The 20395-nt window shown below is 36.7% G+C and overlaps 1 protein-coding gene across 1 annotated transcript in view; it reads right to left on the reverse strand.

Moving 5' to 3' along the window:
- LOC150094674 (ras-related protein Rab-20-like) overlaps positions 1-20395 on the reverse strand; it is a 114842-nt gene that overhangs the window by 13819 nt on the left and 80628 nt on the right. The window contains exon 2 of the mRNA XM_090411305.1: positions 11753-11846. Coding sequence (XP_090267431.1) covers positions 11753-11846 — 94 coding nt within the window. The remainder of the gene's footprint in view (positions 1-11752; positions 11847-20395) is intronic.

The raw sequence follows: 20395 nt of genomic DNA on the forward strand, positions 1-20395 counted from the left end.
AGAATCCTAAATTGGGCATCTGATTAAAGGCAATGGGAAGGGGGGGTGAGACACTTAAGTTTATTTCTTGCAGACTGCTTTAACACAGTACCCTGATGTTTAAGTACCCTTCCACACAAAAAAGAGAGGGAATAACAGCAATTACAGTCTAAGATAATCCTCAAATCATATATTTCTTCAAGTTGCTAAATAACTTAAGTTGATTCAGTGGAATTTTTCCTAGTCATAACAAATCACAGCTTAATGTCCAAGCTGACAGCTACTATAAGATGGGTTTAGTTGATAGGTCTATTCTCAATTCAGCAGGAAAGTGAGGAGGGTGGGTTACATTGTCAATATCCTACATCATTTCAATTGGCATTCTTGTTCGTATAGCACTAATATACAGCAAACCCTCGATTAGTGATGCTAATGTGTTCTTTAAAACAGGCGTATTAATTGAAAACGCACTAATCGAATATAATAACTGGGAAAATGTATAATTCATTCCTCAGATTTCTTTTTTGACCCTTAATTTTTTTTTTTTATAAAAGAATTAAGGTATGTCTCAGGGCCTAGACAATAAAACATTCAGAATATAAATTTTATTATTCTACTTCTTAACAAAGAATTAAGTTAACGAATAGTTTGACGCCCATTTTGTTTCTTTTTTTTTTTTTTTTTTTTTTTCATACAACCGACAGTATGGCCCTGTTGCCTCTTCTACTCTTCTGCAAATTTTACTGCTTCTTTCTTCATCAGGGCCAGCCTCTAAGCATTGCTGCTTAAAAATTTCGATTGTACGAATGATATTTTCAAACTGTTTCTGTGAAATCTTTTTTTGGCTGACTATCAGTGGTTAAATTTTCTTCATATTCTTCGGGATCTTCCCGCTGTGCATCTAAATTTAGCAGGTCGGAATCACTCAATTCTTCAGAACGAGATTTAATTAACTCTTGGACGTTATCATTAAAGGGGAGAAAGAAATGAAGGACGTACGAATTGGTCGCCAACACACGAAATCACGTGCTTTATTGATAAAATTTCCCAACTGTTATACAAGCAAAATAGTTACCACTTTAAAAATTACAATGATCATAAAAGAGAAGTTAATTTTCCAACGTGTAATAATAAACAACTCATCCCAGAAGACGGATTGATTACCCTATTATCGGAATGGATTCTCCTTTTTGTGACATGTGCAGAAGTGTCGAAGGGTCTTGAATCTGTGGGCGTACTATAGCAGACGACAAAATTTTGGCAGTAAAAACTTGGAACATAGTTTTGTAAAATGTTTTAAATCGGTAACTAAATTATTCTGGTGGGTGATTTTTTAAAATAGTTAGCCATAAAAATGTATAGATAGAAAATTTTTAAAATCCATAACATTATTTTTAAGATGTATATAGATGCACTAATCGAATTTGGGTATCGAAAAAAAATGACGCACTAATAGAGGGATTACTGTATACTGCAGACATTCCTACTTTGTCAATCTTCCGTGATATTTTTTTGTGAAATAGGCAACTGCCATCTTAGTCAGTCTTGTAGTATAGTATAACAAGGTGATTTATCCTGATTTATCATACTGGAATCCGAGATAATCTTGATGCTCCTGCATATGTGCAGCATCTTTAGCCAAAATACACTAAATTACATTTTCTCCCGTTAATCGGACTGCCACCCCAGAAAGGTTGTAAACATATAGTACATTAGTACCATGAGTGGGCTCAAAAGCACAATGTTTGGTCTCTGAAAACATTGCTCTACAGACCAAAAAAAAAACAACTTTTGAAAGCTAGTTCATCTCTGAAATAAGCAAGAGGACAGTCATCTTACCTCAGGTAATGAATTTTATCTCTTAGCTAAGAACATTCGCAAAACATGCACAGAGATCTTTGATACCCTTGGCTGTGAAAGAAGGAAGTTTTACTGTGTCATTTGCCATTTTAACAATACAATAATACCTTAAGTCACACATGTTCAGTTCAAGCAACTTGAGTGAATGTAATTATTATTATTATCCAAGACCTCCAAGGAAGTCGAGGATTCATCAAGAGAGACTATAAATCAAATTACCCAAACCAGTTGTCATACCTGCCCTTAAATTCATTCACACTGGATGCACTCACTACCCCTAAAGGCAAACTATTCCACTCACTGACTGTTCTATGAGAAAAACCTAGTTCTTATCCCTTTCTTGACTGCGAATAAACTTAACCTCCATTTCTCCCGTTACTTTTTTGTCATTTTTTTTTTTTTTTTTTTTTTTTGAAATTAACATTGGCTGAAGTGTGCTGGTTCTGTGTACCAGCACACTTCAGCATTTACATTAAAACTTTCATGTTAGTTTAACTTCAACCTTGGTCAGAACCACTTCAATAATGATTATCTTCAGATTTTAATTCAATGGTATTTGCTGTTTTCTGATTCAATGAACCATGCAAAGTGAATTCTATTTAAAAAAAAAGAAACTATTTACTTTAGAAGAAAGGTTTGCAGTTGTGAGATCAGATACAACAGCAAAGGAGAAATATGATATAAAATTAGGGACTTGACTTAATGACATTTCATACCATCAGAAAAAATGCTGCAAAAATTCTATCTTCTCTATCTTTCCTGAAAACACTAATCCCTGTAACTACATCATCTGCTGTTAACTAAATCTCACTAATGTCTCTAACATTTGGTGAGGTTGCACTAACCAATGCCAAAAACTCCTTGTTCCTGATACTTCTGACATTAGTATATTGAAACTGTAGCATCCCTTTAAGCCTACAATCAACATTACTTCCTGAATTGATTATCTATCCTATTCAATATTGCTGCTTGAGAGACTAAATTTCACATTTATTGGTCATTCTCAGCTCGCTCGCCTCATACGTGGCCTTCACACTCACATGTATCTACCCTAATCGCCTAAGTTTTTCTGACTTTACACTTCAACACTCTCAGTGAACAAAGCTCTCTCTAGATACCTAACACCAAAACCATTTAGATGCAGTCCATCAGTATTATACAAATCCTTCTTTTCATCAAACTCAGACCATAGGCCTAGCTCTCAGACCCAAGCCCTATATTATTCCTTCTGCACAATCTGTGTGTATTGATTCTTTGCTATCAACACCCTCTTCCTCAATTCACCTCTATCATAACATGGCAGTTCACTTACAATCTTCACCTTCTTGCTCTTCATTTTTGCTGCATCATACAACTCCTTCACCCACCCCCATGGAATACAATCTTATCTCTCAGATCAGTTCTTTTGCCTTACCTTTCTGCATCCAGAAAGTTAACCTATTATTATAAAAAAATAACTTCTTTAAGCAATGCTAATAATGACAACACATACAATGCACCACCTTGTGGCATCTCCAGTGAATTACCTATTGATGGGAAACTGGAAAAAACCATCTTAATGAAAATGGAAAAGATTAATAGAATTTGCATCTTACAAAACCTTAAGAATAATGAATATATTTTTTAAGATGCTCATAAATTTACCTGGTCAACTAGAAATTAAAAATCAATAACTCACTACTTGACAGCCAGTAATAAAGTAGCAAAATTAATGAGGTAAAAAGTTTATAGAGGCTATAATAGTGATTCAGCTCGCCAATTGGTGATTGGAAATAGCAATACCAAACTGGATAAAGAAAAGAAAACCAAATTGTGACAAACATATACTGTATATGAAATAAATCTATTACTACAAACAGAAAGAAATAATGCACATCATGAAAACATAAGTAAATACTTAAAAGAAACAGAATGGAAATTATTATCATTATTACCCTAAGACCCCATGGTGTCAATGACTCATCTAGGAGGTCTTTTGTTATACACACAGCTCATCATATAGCACCTAAAAATTTGAGAGTAAGTGCCAAATTCTCTGCAGACACCATCCTTCAGGCAAGGCATTCCAATCATTCACACCTCTGCATGCAAAGAACCGACTTCTCACTCCCCTGCTCACACACTCCTTATACAGCTTCCAGGAATGACCTCTGGTTCTCCCCTGATCTCCCATTGTTTTCTGTAAACCCTCTTCAACACTGATCCTATAACAATCCCTTACTAACTTTTAGGTCTATCATATCACTCCACTTCCTCATATTTGACATTGCAGAGATCAGAAACTACCTTAGTCAGTCATCTCTGGACTCTTTCCAACATCTGTCCTTTTGAAAACTAGGTGACCAAATCTGTGCACAGTAGTCCATGTGTGGCCTAATCAGATCCTTATACAATGGAACAAGAATCTCCCTAAAAGTCAGTGTCCTCCATATCATTCCCAGAATTCATTGTGTTGTCCTCACAATTTTGGTAATGTGTCCTCTAATTTTTTGATCCTTATCCACTATCACCCGAAGATCTCTCATTTCCTCCACATCCAACAATTTATTTATTTATTTTATGGCTACATGAAACTGGTAAGTGAAAAATACAATCACAATTTCCAGAAACAAATGATGAAAATCTTAACATATAAAAGTTCATTACATAAAAGACACAACCTGCTTACTGTCTTTTTTTTTTTTTTTTAAATATAAAGCAAAAGTAACTTGTCATAATTGAGCCAGGAAAATTATCGTCCTGCTGCACCAAGTATGACAAGACTGCATGTTCTCACAACATACAAGTGGCTGTATCCGAGGTTTAAGTAGAGAGTAATTGTGTCTTGTGTGAGAAAACTTGATCCATTAGAGGAGGCCCATTTCACACTGTATCATCATCTTCTAACATGAGGAGTTCTGCTGATACTATGACGAGGACTATGAGAGTGACTACTAGAATAACGTCTTTGTGGTGAGACGGGACCATGATCTTCTGTTTCCTCCATAACCACCGCCACCATACCAACTACAGGTCAAGGTCCAGGCTGGAAAGCCAATTCAAGGCCTCATCCGTCACCTTGTGGATGTCCTGTAGGCCACCACCATGAAATTGGTGCCTTGGCCAGTCATATACAATATGAGTAATCATCTGAGCCACGGGAGAACAATCACAATAAGGGTGATCTGACAGCCCCCATTTATGTAGTAGATAGGCAGATGTGGCTGACTAGTTCTGATCCTGTTTATGGATTACCAAATCTTCTTAGGAAGACCAAAACCAGGCTGCAGAGCACAGGGATCTTCTACCAGGAAGCAGTTTGTTGGGAGATTGTTGGACCAGTATTCTCTCCATATGCAAGATATTGATGGCAGCGCAGCTGAAGAGAGTTCGTCCATCATGGACCAGAGAGGCTTTCTAGATTTGAGGCGAAGACTAGGTTGATTTATGAGAGTCTGGTGTAGGGGTAGGAGTGGGTTGCTCATTGCTTTATTAAATTCCTTAATCGAGGTTCATCTTCTCCGTATGTGTGGTGGAGAAATGTAGATAGAACAGGCAGCCAGGAGAGAGGGGTGCCTCTCACTGTCCCACTAATTGTGTGGATGGTAGAGTTCAGCTGGGTGTCGATAATGTTAGTGTGTGTACTTCTTTCCCAGACAGGGGCACAACATTCTGCTGCAGAGAATGTGAGGGCTAGTGCAGATGACCTTAGAACTTCTGCACCACAACCCCAGGTTGTTCCAGCAAGCCTTGAAATGATGGTATTTCTGGTTTTAATTTTATTGGAGAGGTTGATAATGTGTCTTTCATAGGTTAGGCTTCTGTCCGGACTCACTCCAAGATATTTTGGGTGAGGCTCCTGTTCTACCATTTTTTCCACAGAAAGAAAGGTTGAGTTGTCGATTCACCTCTGCATTGTACAGGTGAAATACTGAGGACACTGTTTTCGTTGGATTTGGCTTCAAGTACCACTGCGAAACTGGTAGGCTCTAATGTAGTTTGTTTTTTGTAATGGTCAGTAATAAATAAGTTTGTATTTTAATTGAAGTTGTAATTCCTCTTTATAAGGCCTTGATACACCCACATCTGGATTAATGTGCTCAAGTCTGGTTCCTTAGATTTCTTGGGAATGTGGAAGCAGTGGAGAAGATTCAGAGGCGAGTAACCAAGATGGTAAGTGGACTGTGGAAAGGGTACTATGAGTATTGATTGAAGGTGGGTTGATTGCAGAAGTTGGTTGATAGGAGAAAAATAGGGGATATGATAGAAACATTTAAGTTGCTTAAAGGGTTTTATAGAATAAATGCAGGAGAAATGTTTCAGCACTTGGCTAGAGGGACCAGAACAAAGAGGCATCCCTGGAAGTTGAATAAAAGTGTAGTCAGTAGAGGTGTGAGGATTAGATTTTTTGCTTGGAGAGTGGTGAATGAGTGGAATGGGTTGCACAGTCAGTTGTGAATGATTTGTCTATTAATGGGTTCAAGGAGAGGAATGATAGATGGCATGGACAGACTGGGTCTCCCGTGATGAATCTTCAGACTCCATAGAGGTGGCGGTATAATAATAATAATGTTTCAATAAAGGATGTTGAGAATCATCAGGAATTACTAACTTGGGGGAAGAAGTCATGGAACAGATAAGTTAGTGTGGATGAGATACATGAATATATAAAATTTAGGCTAGAAAAGTGACAGCATAAGCGAAAAAGTGAATATGATAGGATATCAGATCAGATCAAAATCTAAATGGATGGCATCACAACACATTTCTAATGAATGTACCACAGAGATGTGGTGTCCTTGACCCAGTTAAATGAGTCTTGCAATGGAGCAAGGGGTGTAATCCCACGAAGGGGAAAGGCAAATGTGTGAATCTAATTAAGGTTAACTTAATTGTGGACTGCAAAGAAGGACATAGAAAAACAGAATAAATATCTAGGATTTGAGGAACTACCTTATACAACATGTGATAGAAACCCCATCAGGCTTAGTGTTAAATGACACCCACAAGATGTGACTATGTATTATGGGCAAAAGTTTATGGATATCAGTTTAATGTCAAGAAATGTAAAGTTATGCACTTTGAGATAAACAGATTACAAGCCATGTATCACATTGATGGCACTGTACTCCAGGAAATAGATGAAGCTAGAGATTTAGAGGTGGTTAGGAATGGGATACAGGACTGATTTAGCATAAAAGATTCTCTATTACAGTCCCCATGAGAGATAAAAGGTGGGTTTTACTGTAGCCAAGTACTTGCATTTTATAATCAACTCATAAGGAAGGCTCAAAGTGTATCAGACATAGGTGACTAACAGTTATGTTTTTGGACAACATTCTCTGGTCTAAAACTCACCTTGTTGGTATAATTCGAATGCCTATTTAAAGAAAGTGCTGAGGACTTACTTCACTGCTCTAACTTGAATCCAATAATGATATTTACAAAGACAGAAGGTCCTAAGAAACTATCTGGATACTATATCTATCTAATGCGCTGTCTAGTATATTATAAATTAAGTTTATGTATGATATTATAAATTATATAATTATTTATGTCATTTATTTTACACTTTTATGATCAAAAAAGTGTAAAATAAATGTAAAATAATCTTTTCTTCAGTGAAAGCATACTATTTTGAATAAATCAATTGTTTGCATTCTACCTTGTAGAAAATTGCTCTTTAAGCCACTAATGATAGTTTGTTAATTTCAAACAAATATTTGGCAGTATATTTAATAAATAATACTTTTCCTTGTGTTTATGTATAGATAATTTATAAGACAGTGAGGTTATCTGCCTTTCCACTGGCAAGCTGTAAGAAATAGTGAAATACTAGCAATGATCTCATGGAAATTTTCTCTCTATTTACCAGAGAAGCACTTTGCCTTTTCTTAACCAGTTCTTTTCCAAACAATACTACATAAGTGAGATCTCTTCCTTTTATTGAAGTTTTTTTTTTTCACTTGGTTATAAGTTAAACCAAAAGATGCCAAGAAATTATATTCTTGTTTAATCCTTTATCCAAGCGTAAGCAAACAGAGTTTACATCTTCACAACTAGCTACGTGTATCTAGAAGATAGTGACTTCATCAATTGCGTTAATGAAGTGACTATCCTCTTAATAACTCATAATGCAAAGCACACATCCTTTCCAGTATATAATGATATACATTATCGGATGGGTCACTACCCAGTGGATAAAGGATTAAACAAGAATATAATTTCTTGGCATCTTTAACTTAATTTATAATCAAGTGAAAAAATAAGTAGCTCTAATCCAGAGTATTTAGCAATAAGGTATTACACCTTTTCACTACTTGTATATCGGAAACATAGGACTTCTACATTACTTCAACCTTGGTATTTCTTCTGGGATGGTTCCACTGATAAGGTAATGCAGGAAATTCCACTTTCTGATTTTCTGGTTCCCACTGATGTGGTTTTTACCATGGATGTGGAAATCTGCCAAAGTGGTCTCACACTGCTGCTTTGGTGGATGCCCTTACCTGTGATATGAGCAGCTCTGCTCTGTGGTAGGTTGGGCCTGCCACTGGGTGGAGTCACCACTGAAAGCTCTGCTTGGTGGCAGGGTGAGCCTGTCACTGAGTGGAAATTACACTGCTGAGTAATGAGTTAAATTATTCTTTAGATCACCCAATGATGAGCGACTTGAAGGACTGCAAATTTTTTTAAGAGATATCTATTATCATCATCACTACACTTTAACATAGCTCTAAGTCTGGCTCCCATTAATGGCAGCTTGCTTTCTGGAGAGTAGAACAGTTTTGCCCAATGGTGGTTTTTGCCTGTCACTGGGTGGAACTACCACTGAGTTTCCTATCTTACAATGATGCAGTTCAGCAATAATATGTTTAGTAGTGAAACTACATTCATTCCATGTAGTTTCCTATGCCATGGCACTGCTCCACAATAATAGTTTTACTGATGATAGTACACCTCATTTCTCCTCTTCAATTCACAAAACTCACAAGGCTTAAACATTCCAAGCTTTCACTGTACCAGAACAGCAAGGAGATCAGTATAAGGAATTAAGATCTGAAAGCTTGGAATATTTGAGCCCTACGAGTTTTGTCATTTGAATTGGAGAAATCGCATGTACTTCATTACCAAAACATGATCTTATCTTTTTTTTTTTCACAAAAAAGATTGAACTTCACCATCTTTGATAATACCCAGATCTTCAAATACAGTCAGGTGGAGGTGACATTTGCCTCTAATCTTTCTCACAGAAGTGGGAATAGTAGTTGGTTAACATCCACTCAGTCCAGCTTAAAACTAAAAGAATTAAGTTTTTCTCATTTTTTTCTTTTACTTCTAGAATTGCCTTCCTCACTTAAGGTTACTACTACCTCTGAATGTGCAAGAAAAACAAGATTCCTTCTCTCCTCTACACAGAACAACTTTACAGCTATAAGATAAATATTCATTTAAAACTTCTTAATATGACTGGCCTGCCAACAGTGCTAAAAACGTCTTTCAAATATGTAGCAAAAGTTCGCTTTCACTCTCTAAATCAATTTCCTCTAAGTTCCTAGAAACTTTACTAACATTCTCTTTTCATGAGTCAATTTGTAAAGCAGCAGCTTGTCCTGTAATTTTACACAAATCCCTCATCATATCCATCTGAGTAAACATGTCTGGAAAGATCCATACCATATAGTTGCTCAGGGACAGTAAGATCTAAAATTGCCACTTCATTTATGCTAACATTCTCACACTATCACTAGATCACTGATTCCCATCCACCAACACCACATCCCTTTCTGTAAAAAGATTACACAACAGTTCTGTTCCTTCTGTTCCTCTCATTCCATATACAGTTTCCGCTTTATATGACAGTAGCAAATTAATGTTGTGTTTCAACAGCATCGGTATTGAAACAACATTAATTTGCTACAATAAAATTTCTACCAAATTTCTTTTTCTGTATGGGACTAAAATACATAGTTATAAGAATAACTTGGCATGTATTTGTTATATTACTTTAGCATTCATCCCTATTTTAGCACTCAATGTCAAATTAACCTCATAAATATATTCTGCACTACCATGTTATTATCAGCGATTCCTCTCTTCACACATAAGTTCATTATACAATAAATTTCCTACTGAAAAGTGGAGATAATATTATGGCACCTAGTATACCAAGAAACACATGAATAACTCACTTCAATAATAAATTATAATGGACTTATATGTGAAGAGAGACTTATGTGTAAATCTAGGATTCAAGAGATCCAATCAGGATCTCTTGAATTGACTGCCTTCTCAAACCCACATGCTTGGTCTTTGAATTTCCTTTTTGGAATGGGCTTCATTCTTTGAATATTACACTAGGGTCCAAAACCGAAGGACAAACATTATTCTGAAGATTACAATGCAAATTCAGATGAATAAGTTTGTGGCAATTTGTATAACAGATGAATAAGTAGAAAGCAGATACATATTTTTTAAAATCACATGCAAAGGGTCACCTGGTAGCACTCAATGGAATAAAAAGCAAAACACTGTGCTAAGCGAATTGTGTTTAAAGTAAGCACTTTTCATAAAGGAATAAAGCTGCAAACTTGGATGTCTTATAATGTCTCAAAGAACATTACCTAGATGATTTCATGTGGGAAACAATTATTGCAAAAGCTTGAAGGCAGCTGCAGAACTAAATTACTGATATTGCCAGAGTTTGGAATCAAAGCATTGTATCCAGGCTCTGAGCAGTGTTTCAAACCAATGAAGTGTTCCAGACATCTGCTAAGAGGTTGCCCTTGCTCTACCATAAAGGACAGATTTTTGCTTATAACAGTAAAATGTAATCTGTGTGTACCATGCCAGGTCAGCTCCATTCAACCACAGGTACGTAGATCTCTCAACAAATGGTGGCAACACGTCTGCAAGTAGGTCTACGTGCCCGAAGGCATGTAGTCTGTGTCTCTTTATCCACAGCTCATCGTAGAGCACTTTTTCACTGGTATTGCATCCATAAAAATTGGATAACACCAATGGTCTAATATACTATTTACAGATGAGTCATTTTAGTTTTCCTTCAATTCTAGATGACACATGATCTGGCATGAAAGTCATGCTTACCATCATGAAAATGTTCTTGAAAAATATAGATATGGTAGTGCAGGGATTATGGTGTGGGGAGGCATTATGCTTAATGGATGCACCGAGTTACAAGTGCTGGAAAAAAAGGGAGTATGACTGGTGAATGATATTGCAAGGAAGTTCTTTAATGGTATGTTCAATTGTTCCATGGTGGTGCTGTAGGCAAAAACTCATTTTTATGGATGACAATGCTACACCACATTGTACACGAGCAGTGGAGATATCTCTGGAGACCATGGATATAAATCGAATCAATTGGTCAGCACACTCCCCAGATCTCAACATTTGGGATGCAATAAGATTATGCATTGCTGCTAGGAATTCCCCTCCAGAAAACAAACAAGGCCTTATACCTGCTCTGAAGGAAGAGTGGGCCAGTCTGCTTCAAGAGCTCCTGAATCACTTGGTGCTAAGCATGGTATGACATTGTAAGAACTGCATCAAAGTTAGGGATGGACATATTCCATACTGAAATGTCTCTCTGCATAGTTTTCTGTATACACTGTATGTTAATTCATTAACTAGATCCTTAAGAAATTTGTACCTTTTGCCAAAAACATATTGCTATTTAATTTGTCCAAAATTTATAACACATTTTTGGTGTAATATAATTTATTAGTATGTTGGCAATAAAATTTATGTCCACATCTGGCTGTAGTAATGAAAGTTTTTTCACATACAGGTAAAAATGTAGTTCATCCTTAGCTTTTGGACACCAGTGTACATATTCTATAATCAACACATCAGTACAGATATAATTATTAAAGTATCAATTCTCAAAACACAAATAACAGTCTGTACTTACATTTACAGTACGCTGGAACTTTCGATCAATGTATCGTAACAAAAGAGACGTTTTTCCTACATTGGCATCCCCTAATAATACCAACTTCAGATCACTATGAAGAGAAGGAAACAATTTTTTTTTCCATTATGAAAACATTTTCCAATGTAACATTTGAAAATAAATGTTTGACAACTCAAAAAACAGTAAAATTCAAAATATAAATGCAGAAGGTATGGTGGTGCTTGCCATAATACAATATTAATTCATTTGTGAGCCTTGACAGCCCACATATTGCAACATCACTCTCCATCCACCCTGTGCCCTTTAAAAATTTTCATATCTATTTGGTAACACCCCCCCCCCCATTTTATGCCTCAATGGCATTAACACATATCTAGCACAGAATAAAATTAACACCAGTTCAATTTATTCATTGCATACATCCACAGCCCAGTATATTTGGAGAAACCATTGTTGGGTGAGAAGGAAAAGGCAAAGAAGTTGTGTGAGAAATGTAGAAAAGTGAAAGAAATAGTAGAGAGAGAAATAGAGTTATGAGAAAATACTAATGGTGGTAGAGGGCAGTAGATGGCATTGGTGTAGTTGCGGTTGTAGAGAAGGTGCCCTCCCTTGATGAGTCCTTGGACTCCCTAGAGGTATCATGTAGTAATAATAATACTGAAAGGATACAAAAAAGCAACAGATGAGAGGAAGAATGATGAAGCGAGTAGTTGAGCAAAATAAGTACAAAAACAGGATGTGTACCTTTAATTCCAATATTTTATTTGCGTTATCATGGGGAAGGGGGGGGGAGGGTGATTAGAAAAGAATAATAATGTAATGAATTTTCTGAAAGGGAATATACCGTGGGCACTACACTAACAATAGTAGCAACAATAAAACAGTTTTGAGCAGTTGAAATGAAACTGAGAAAAAGGAGACACTTGACAGAAATGCTGGTATGTCTCTGGGAATATAGAATTACTGTTTGTGAAATAATTCTTCAGTGGGATTTGGCTGGTAAAAAGAATGATCCTTAGTGAAGAAAGTAGTTAATTATGAGAATACAGACAAAAAGTAAACAGCATACAGGAATTTAAAATAAAAGTGAATTTCTTCAAATTTGAGATGCAGAGTTATTAAATGAGTAAGACAGAATCATGGTGGATAAAAATTCTAGATTTGAAAAAAAAAAAAAAAAAAAAAAAAAAAAAAAAAAAAAAAAAAAAAAAAAAAAAAAAGGTTAAAAGAAAGGTTGAGAATAGCAAATGATACAGTAGAAATTTCATGAATATTTCTATATATTTTGTGTTGTGGAAAGAAACTGACATTAAATACAGTAGTATGAATAGGGAGATGAATGAAAGTTGATAAAATGTTTGGGATATTTCATCAACAAGGAGGAAGAATGGAAATATACAGCAAGTAGAGTCAATATTAATAAGGCTGTGTAACAGGATGGGATATGATCACTAATGTCCTTAAAGTGGTTGTTCAAGCAGCATGCTATAATAGAGACGGTTCCCAAGGAGGAAGAAAGGAAATATAGTGCCACTGAATAAAAAGGGGATCCAAACAGTACCAAAGTATTAACTAGTTTGTGTTTCAATAACGGTGGTGAATTTGTTGGTGACTGGTATTAGGATTAGAATACATATCACGGCTTTCTTCAGGAATGACTCTGTTTCAGCAATCTAGTTACATTTTATAACTGGGTGACAAGTGCACTGTTTTAGAGTTTGCAGATACACTGGACTGAATAATATAATGAATTTGTATTGAAATTAAGAATGGATCGTAGATGTATAGGATAGGTTTACGACAGAAGCGAGTTGTGTGCATGAGTATGGAGAGGGAACAAATGTAAATTTAAAATATAACTAAAGATAACACAGAATTGAAGTAATAGATGATATGCAGCAGAATTCTGTTCTTGGGGGGGGGGCTACTTTTTAATGTTAGCAATATAATCCAAAGGCATATATTTGGCTTTTTTTTTTGTTTGTTTTTTTGCAGAAAATGGACAAACTGGAAAAGTTAAACAATGAATTCTGATCACCTCAGAAGGATTTAAATAGGTTGTTTTGGTGAGCAGATGAATGGCAATCACAATTTATTACTGCCAAAGTACACTGTTGCCAGAGGAAACAGAAATACAGTTTAACTAAGATGAAAGAAGTGTGGGATGTGCAAATAATGATGGATAAAGGATTGAAGTTAGGCACACTGCATAAGGCTTGGTACTATACCTGATCTCTTGAAGGTGATAATGATATGGATATCCAGAAATAACAGATTATATGAAGAACATTAGATACAGTCAGTCCTCAACTTACAGAGTTCCATTCTGACAATTCCATTGCAAGTCACAAAGGTCATAAGTTGTAGATGCCACATATATTGGCAAATCAGCACAATGAGTGTAGGCTGAACAATTATTATGGGAGACTAACTATGGGAACATTGAGTGGAGGGAGGAAAGGGGACATAGCAAGATAAAAGTGGGATTTATACAGTTGCTAAGGGATAATTACACGAAACAACATATTATAGATGGAACAAGAGGTTTGAGGGTGTTAGATCTGATAATGGCTTCAGAAGATGCATCCATAACCAAGGTAGACACTACACCTCCAATTGGGGAGAGTGACCATGCAGTCTTCTTTTGGAAAACTGCCAAACATGGAGTTCTTCTGTCAAGAAGGGGTTTATGATCTTGATTATGAGAAACTGAAGTCATCTTGGAACAGTGCCATGGCTTGAGAAGCTACAAGGAAAGAATGTCAGTAATGCATGTCAAGTGGTCAGAGAGTGCTTGAGGATAGCAGTATCAGACTGCATATCCAAGGTCAGGAGGATAAACTAAGTCAGAATTAAGTGGCCGAATAGGGATATAAAGCAAGAGATGCAAAAAAAGGAAAACATCGTGAAGGAAATATAAAGAAAAAAGTGATCAGCATACCCATGAGCGGTATAAAGTGCAAGCAAGAAGGATGACTAATATGGTAAGGAAAGCCAAATCAGACTATGAGAGAGAGAAAGAATTAACCCAAAATAATTTTTTTTTTTTTTTTTTTTGTTATGTAGCAATTAAGAGGAAAAATGACTGGTAGAATGACTTTAAACAATGCTCATGATAGGAAGATTACTGTGCCAAAAGAAATAGTTGAGTTGCTGAGTGATCATTTCACAAAGGTGTATCATCCAGGTGGCGATTTTACAGTCACTGATGTTACAGAGATGCGTATCATTGAGGTAGATGAACAGGAGATGTTCAACATATTAATAAACAAGAATGTGAACACAGCAACAGGACAGGATGTCATATCAGCCCATGTACTACTTGAATATGCACTTTGTACTGCTCATGGGTATGCTGATCACTTTTTTTCTTTATATTTCCTTCACGATGTTTTCCTTTTTTTTGCATCTCTTGTTCCCTACTCGGCCACTTAATTCTGACTTAGTTTATCCTCCTGACCTTGGATATGCAGTCTGATACTGCTATCCTCAAGCACTCTCTGACCACTTGACATGCATTACTGACATTCTTTCCTTGTAGCTTCTCAAGCCATGGCACTGTTCCAAGATGACTTCAGTTTCTCTTGAAAAAGTGGCACATAGCATATCATATTGATGGTATTGGATTGCAGGAAAATGATGAGGCTAGGGACCTGGGGATAATGGTGGGCAGAGTTGAAGTTGAAAGGGTATATTGCAAAAGTTGCTAAAATAGCTCAAAGAATTACTTGGATGTTTTCAACATCCAAGTAATTCTTATCTAGCAAGTAAAGATATGGAAGTTTTTATCCCTCTTTATAAGGCTATGATTCAGGCCATATCTTGACTACTGTGCACAGATTTGGTCACTCACCTGGGTTTCTTGGGGATCAGGAGGGGAGAGAGAGAGAGGATAGGTTGAAGGTTTGTGGGTTACAAAAGTTTAGTTGATAGGCATAAAAGAGGGACATGATAAGAACTTTCAAGATATTAAAGGAGTTTTATAAAATTGATGCAAGTGAAATTTTTCAAGATATGACAAATAGAAAACTAGAGGCAATCCATGGAAATTGTGTAAGAGTATAGTTCATTGAGGTGTGCAGACCAAAATTTTTGTGTGGAGAGTGGGTGGAATGGATTGCCATTCCACCCACTCTCCAATGAATTGGTTGAGTTCCCTTACGGTGAATGAATTCAAGGAGGGGTATGACAGGATTTGGGTCTCTGGACTCCATGGACATGCTGTAAATAATAAGCTGGGAATAACTATAATTATATTCACTATTCCACTATTCACTCCTCTCTGGGAGAAAAACCTAACTCTTACCCCTTTCTTAACTGCAAATAAATTTAACTTCATGGATGCCCCCCCCCCCATGTTCTCTCCCCACATTCCATATAACGAAAAATTTCATCAGATGATATCCTATAATACCCATTCAAAAGTTTATAGACCTCTATCATATCGCCTCTCTTTTTTCTGTTAACCAGAGTCTGCAATTCACATACTCATAATCTGTCCTCATAATCTAAATCCCATAATCCAGAATCTTTTGTAAAACTCTTCTTTGCACTCTTTCCACAGCTTCTTTATCCCCTTGGAACCCGGTAGACCAAATCTGCACACAATAATCCAGGTGTGGTCTCATCAAAGCCTTATAAAGAGGCAAAATGACTTCCTTATAATTACATATCAAGGTTCACTTCAACATTGCAATTATCCTCTAACTTGTATTTGCAACTTTTGCTATGTGACCTATGAATTTCAAATTCCTATCCACCAATATCCACCGCTAGAACCCTAATCATACCAAATTGCATAACTTTACACTTACTAACATTAAACTGACAGCCATTTTCGTTTTTCCAGCCTATTCAAATCATTTTATAAGTGCTGAATATCAGCAGCATCCTTGATTGACCTGCCTATCTCTGCATCACTGACAAATAATTGCACATCCCCTGTTAGAACCTTCAACAATGGCCCACGGACTGAACCCTGAGGTACACCAACCACTGGTCACTTTATATCTGGCAGATTCACATCCCATCAGTACACCATTTTTTGATCTTTCTCTGTCAACTATCCACTGATTCAAGTCAAGAGTTTATATTCCAATTCTATATTCTCCAGTTTATGCAACAGCCTTTCATGTGATATCCTATCAATGCCTTAGCAAAATCCAACATTATCACAATGTATCCATTCCCTTTATCCAACTTGGCTGCAACACTGTTATAGAATACAAGCAAACTGCTAACATATGACCTTCCTTTAGTAAACTCATGCTGCTGCTGCCTGCACAACATAGCTAGTTTGTCCACCCATTGTATGCGAGTTCTTACCAACTTCTCTAAAATCTTCACTAACACACTAGAGATACTGATGGGTCAATAGTTAGACACATTAGTTTTTGCACCACCCTTGTACAATGGAACTATCATACATTCCTTCCATTCCTGTGGTATTATTCCTGAGCTGAGACTCAAGTTATACAAACATGTGAAAGGCCTAGTCAGATAAGCTGAACATTGCTTTAGCAAACGGCTGATATTCCATCTGTCCCTATAGACAAATTCTTATCCAGGTTATCCAACAGCTCTTCAACCTCATTTTCATGAACCTCTAAACTCTTCATCCAATGTAACAGCAGCACTGTGCACCATGTTCATACACCTGGTATATATATCTTAGCAAAGTGAGCACTCATTAATTGAACAATCTCATTAGCTTCCAACACCTAATACCATCTGCATTCAATAAAGTTATTCTATCACATTCATTCCTTCTTTTGCTTGCGGCATAAGGATAAAATTCTTCTGGATTACCTTTAGCTTGCATGGCCAATTTCTTTTCATACTCCAATTTAGCTTTCTGCACAATACTCATTACTTTTCTGGCCTTAGTTTTATATATTTATTTCATAACTCCTCTCACTATTATTTTCACAATATTCTTTCCACAACATCATCTACTTGTGGATCTCTTGCTTAATAAAGTTGCACATCCATTTCACTCCCAACCTATTAATTCTTCAAACACTAGGGATACATTATAATGCCTCGTTTAAGCACTTTTTCAATGATCCCATGCATTGCTGACATTTTTTCCATTCAGTAACTGATATCATGGGACCAAAGATGGTATTAATACTCCTAAGTTGATCATAATTTCCAGCTTTGTAGTTCAGCATAACCTGTTTTAATCGGAGCATCAATACAATTAGATACTTCCCAAGAAAGCACATGATCGCTGTCGCCAATTGGTGGTAAAACAGCCATATTCTTAACAGAGATTCCCCCACACACACACACCTTCTGACACCATGAGCAAATCCCACACTTTTTGTACTTTTTGACCTCAAATTTCTTCTTTCACATGCTGCTTGTGAAAGTTGTCTCATAGCAGTTCAATAAATTTCTCTTCTTTCTTATGGGATTTCTCTTCTACTTTCTCTTTTTTGGAAAATAATTTCTCTTTGGAAAATAAAATCACCCATAATGATCCTATATCAAGCATACCATAATGTGGTATGCTTGATTTTTCATTTGTACAGCCTTAGCACATTTTTTGGAAAACCAGGGTTTAGTTAGGGAATAGCAGTTCAAAGTAGTGTGGGGAATGTATGTTTCCATACCAGTGAGGATTACTTTGGTGATAAATCGGCAAAGGCACATCGTATTTATCGACGGGCGAGTTTAGCGCTTCTTCAAGAACAAATTGCCACTACTCGCATAGAGCTTAGTAAGTTAAACAGCTCTATCACAGCTCTACAACAAGAACTAATAAACGTGTTAAATCCTGAAATATGGACTGTCCTTCAGCACATCTCCGAAGTTGCAGCAAAAAAAAGAATTCACAAAAGTAAAAAGCAAACACCTAAAGAAATATGAACTCCTACAGCAGCGCCAACATATGAAGTCCCGACCGCAACTTCGACGAGACCACGTGGTCGTAAACCTATCGTTGGAAACACTCATTGAAGAAGCCAAGAACACTCTCAGTCTAGGACATAACTTTGCCGTCACGCCCAAACAAATTCCTAAACTAGAAATTATGATGAAAGTAGAACGGGGTATCCATGATCTTCCACCAGCAATGGCCAATAACGTGCGACTAGATATAGCAAGAATAATAAACAAGGCTAAGCCTCCAAAAAGCAATATGCCACGTACGCAAATAACTGCCCTAAAAAAGTTATATAATAATAAAAATATTATTATTACAAAAGCCGATAAAGGAAATGCAATAGTTATCATGAATAAAGAAGAGCATAACAGAAAAATGCAAGATTTCATATGTGACAGTTCCACATATCAATTATACATCGAGACCCTACGATGTCTCAAAAGAAAAAAGTCCGAAAATTACTGAAAAAAGTGACATCATGGCCCAAAGAAATCATCAGGAAATTAAAACCAATTCATGTTAAACCACCCCGTATTTATGGATTACCAAAAATCCACAAAACTAATATTCCCCAATGCCCCATAGTTGATAGCATAGATAGTCCCACATATAAACTGGCCCGGCATTTGGCCAAGTCGCTTGTCCCCCTTACTGGCAACTCCTCTACTTTTGTAAAAAATTCAATCCATTTCAAAACACTAGTTAAAAATCTAATCATAAAAGATTCAGACATAATGGTTAGTTTCGATGTCACCTCCTTATTTACCAATGTACCACTTATAGACACTCTTGATTTAATCAAATCAAAATTTCCCCCAGATATTTTTGAATTATTTCAATTTACCATGAATGCAGGTTACTTTACATGGGGAGGGGGATTCTACAAACAGATTAATGATACTGCTATGGGTTCCCCCCTCTCTCCCCCGTTAGCAAATTTTTACATGGAACACGTTGAAAACAAAGTACTTACCACAGCTACATACAAGCCACAAGTGTGGTTACGCTATGTAGATGATGTGTTTGCCATCTGGCCCCATGGACAAGACACTTTGGATGCTTTTGTCACCTACCTAAACAGCCAACACCCCAAAATTCACTTCACAGTAGAAAAAGAATCAAATAACTGTTTACCATTTCTTGACACATTAGTCACCCGCCTTTCAGATGGATCACTATCTTTTTCTATTTACAGAAAGCCTACACACACAGGAAGATACCTACATAAACAATCACATCATCATCCCGTCCAACAGTACGGCATTTTAAAAACACTTACACACAGAGCCAGAGCCAATTTGTTCTAACGATACAGCTCTCACCACTGAACTCCAATACCTGCACCATACGTTCTTAGCCAACAGCTACAACCCCTACAAAATAGATAAAATACTACATAGGCCCATTACTCTGCCCTCCCCTAATACACAAGAATACAACATGACCATTTCTATTCCCTATATCAGAGGTACATCGGAAAAGATAGCCAAAGTATTGTTGAAACATGGCCTTCGCACCACTTTCAAACCTCATGTCAAGCTGGCAACTCTGATCCGCTCGCCTAAGGATAAACTTCACCCTTTAGCACACCCAGGAGTGTATGAAGTTCCGTGTGACTGTGACTTGGCCTATTATGGGCAAACAGGAAGATCAGTGAACATCTGCCTGGAAGAACATGAAAGATACATTCGCTACCATTACTATGGCAAGTCGGGACTGGCAGACCATGCTTTGGACACTCCTTCACACAG

Source organism: Typopeltis vanoorti, chromosome 21 (genome assembly GCF_054136105.1).
Source record: "Typopeltis vanoorti isolate ZY-2024b chromosome 21, IOZ_Tvanoo_1.0, whole genome shotgun sequence".
Lineage (NCBI taxonomy): Eukaryota > Metazoa > Arthropoda > Arachnida > Uropygi > Thelyphonidae > Typopeltis > Typopeltis vanoorti.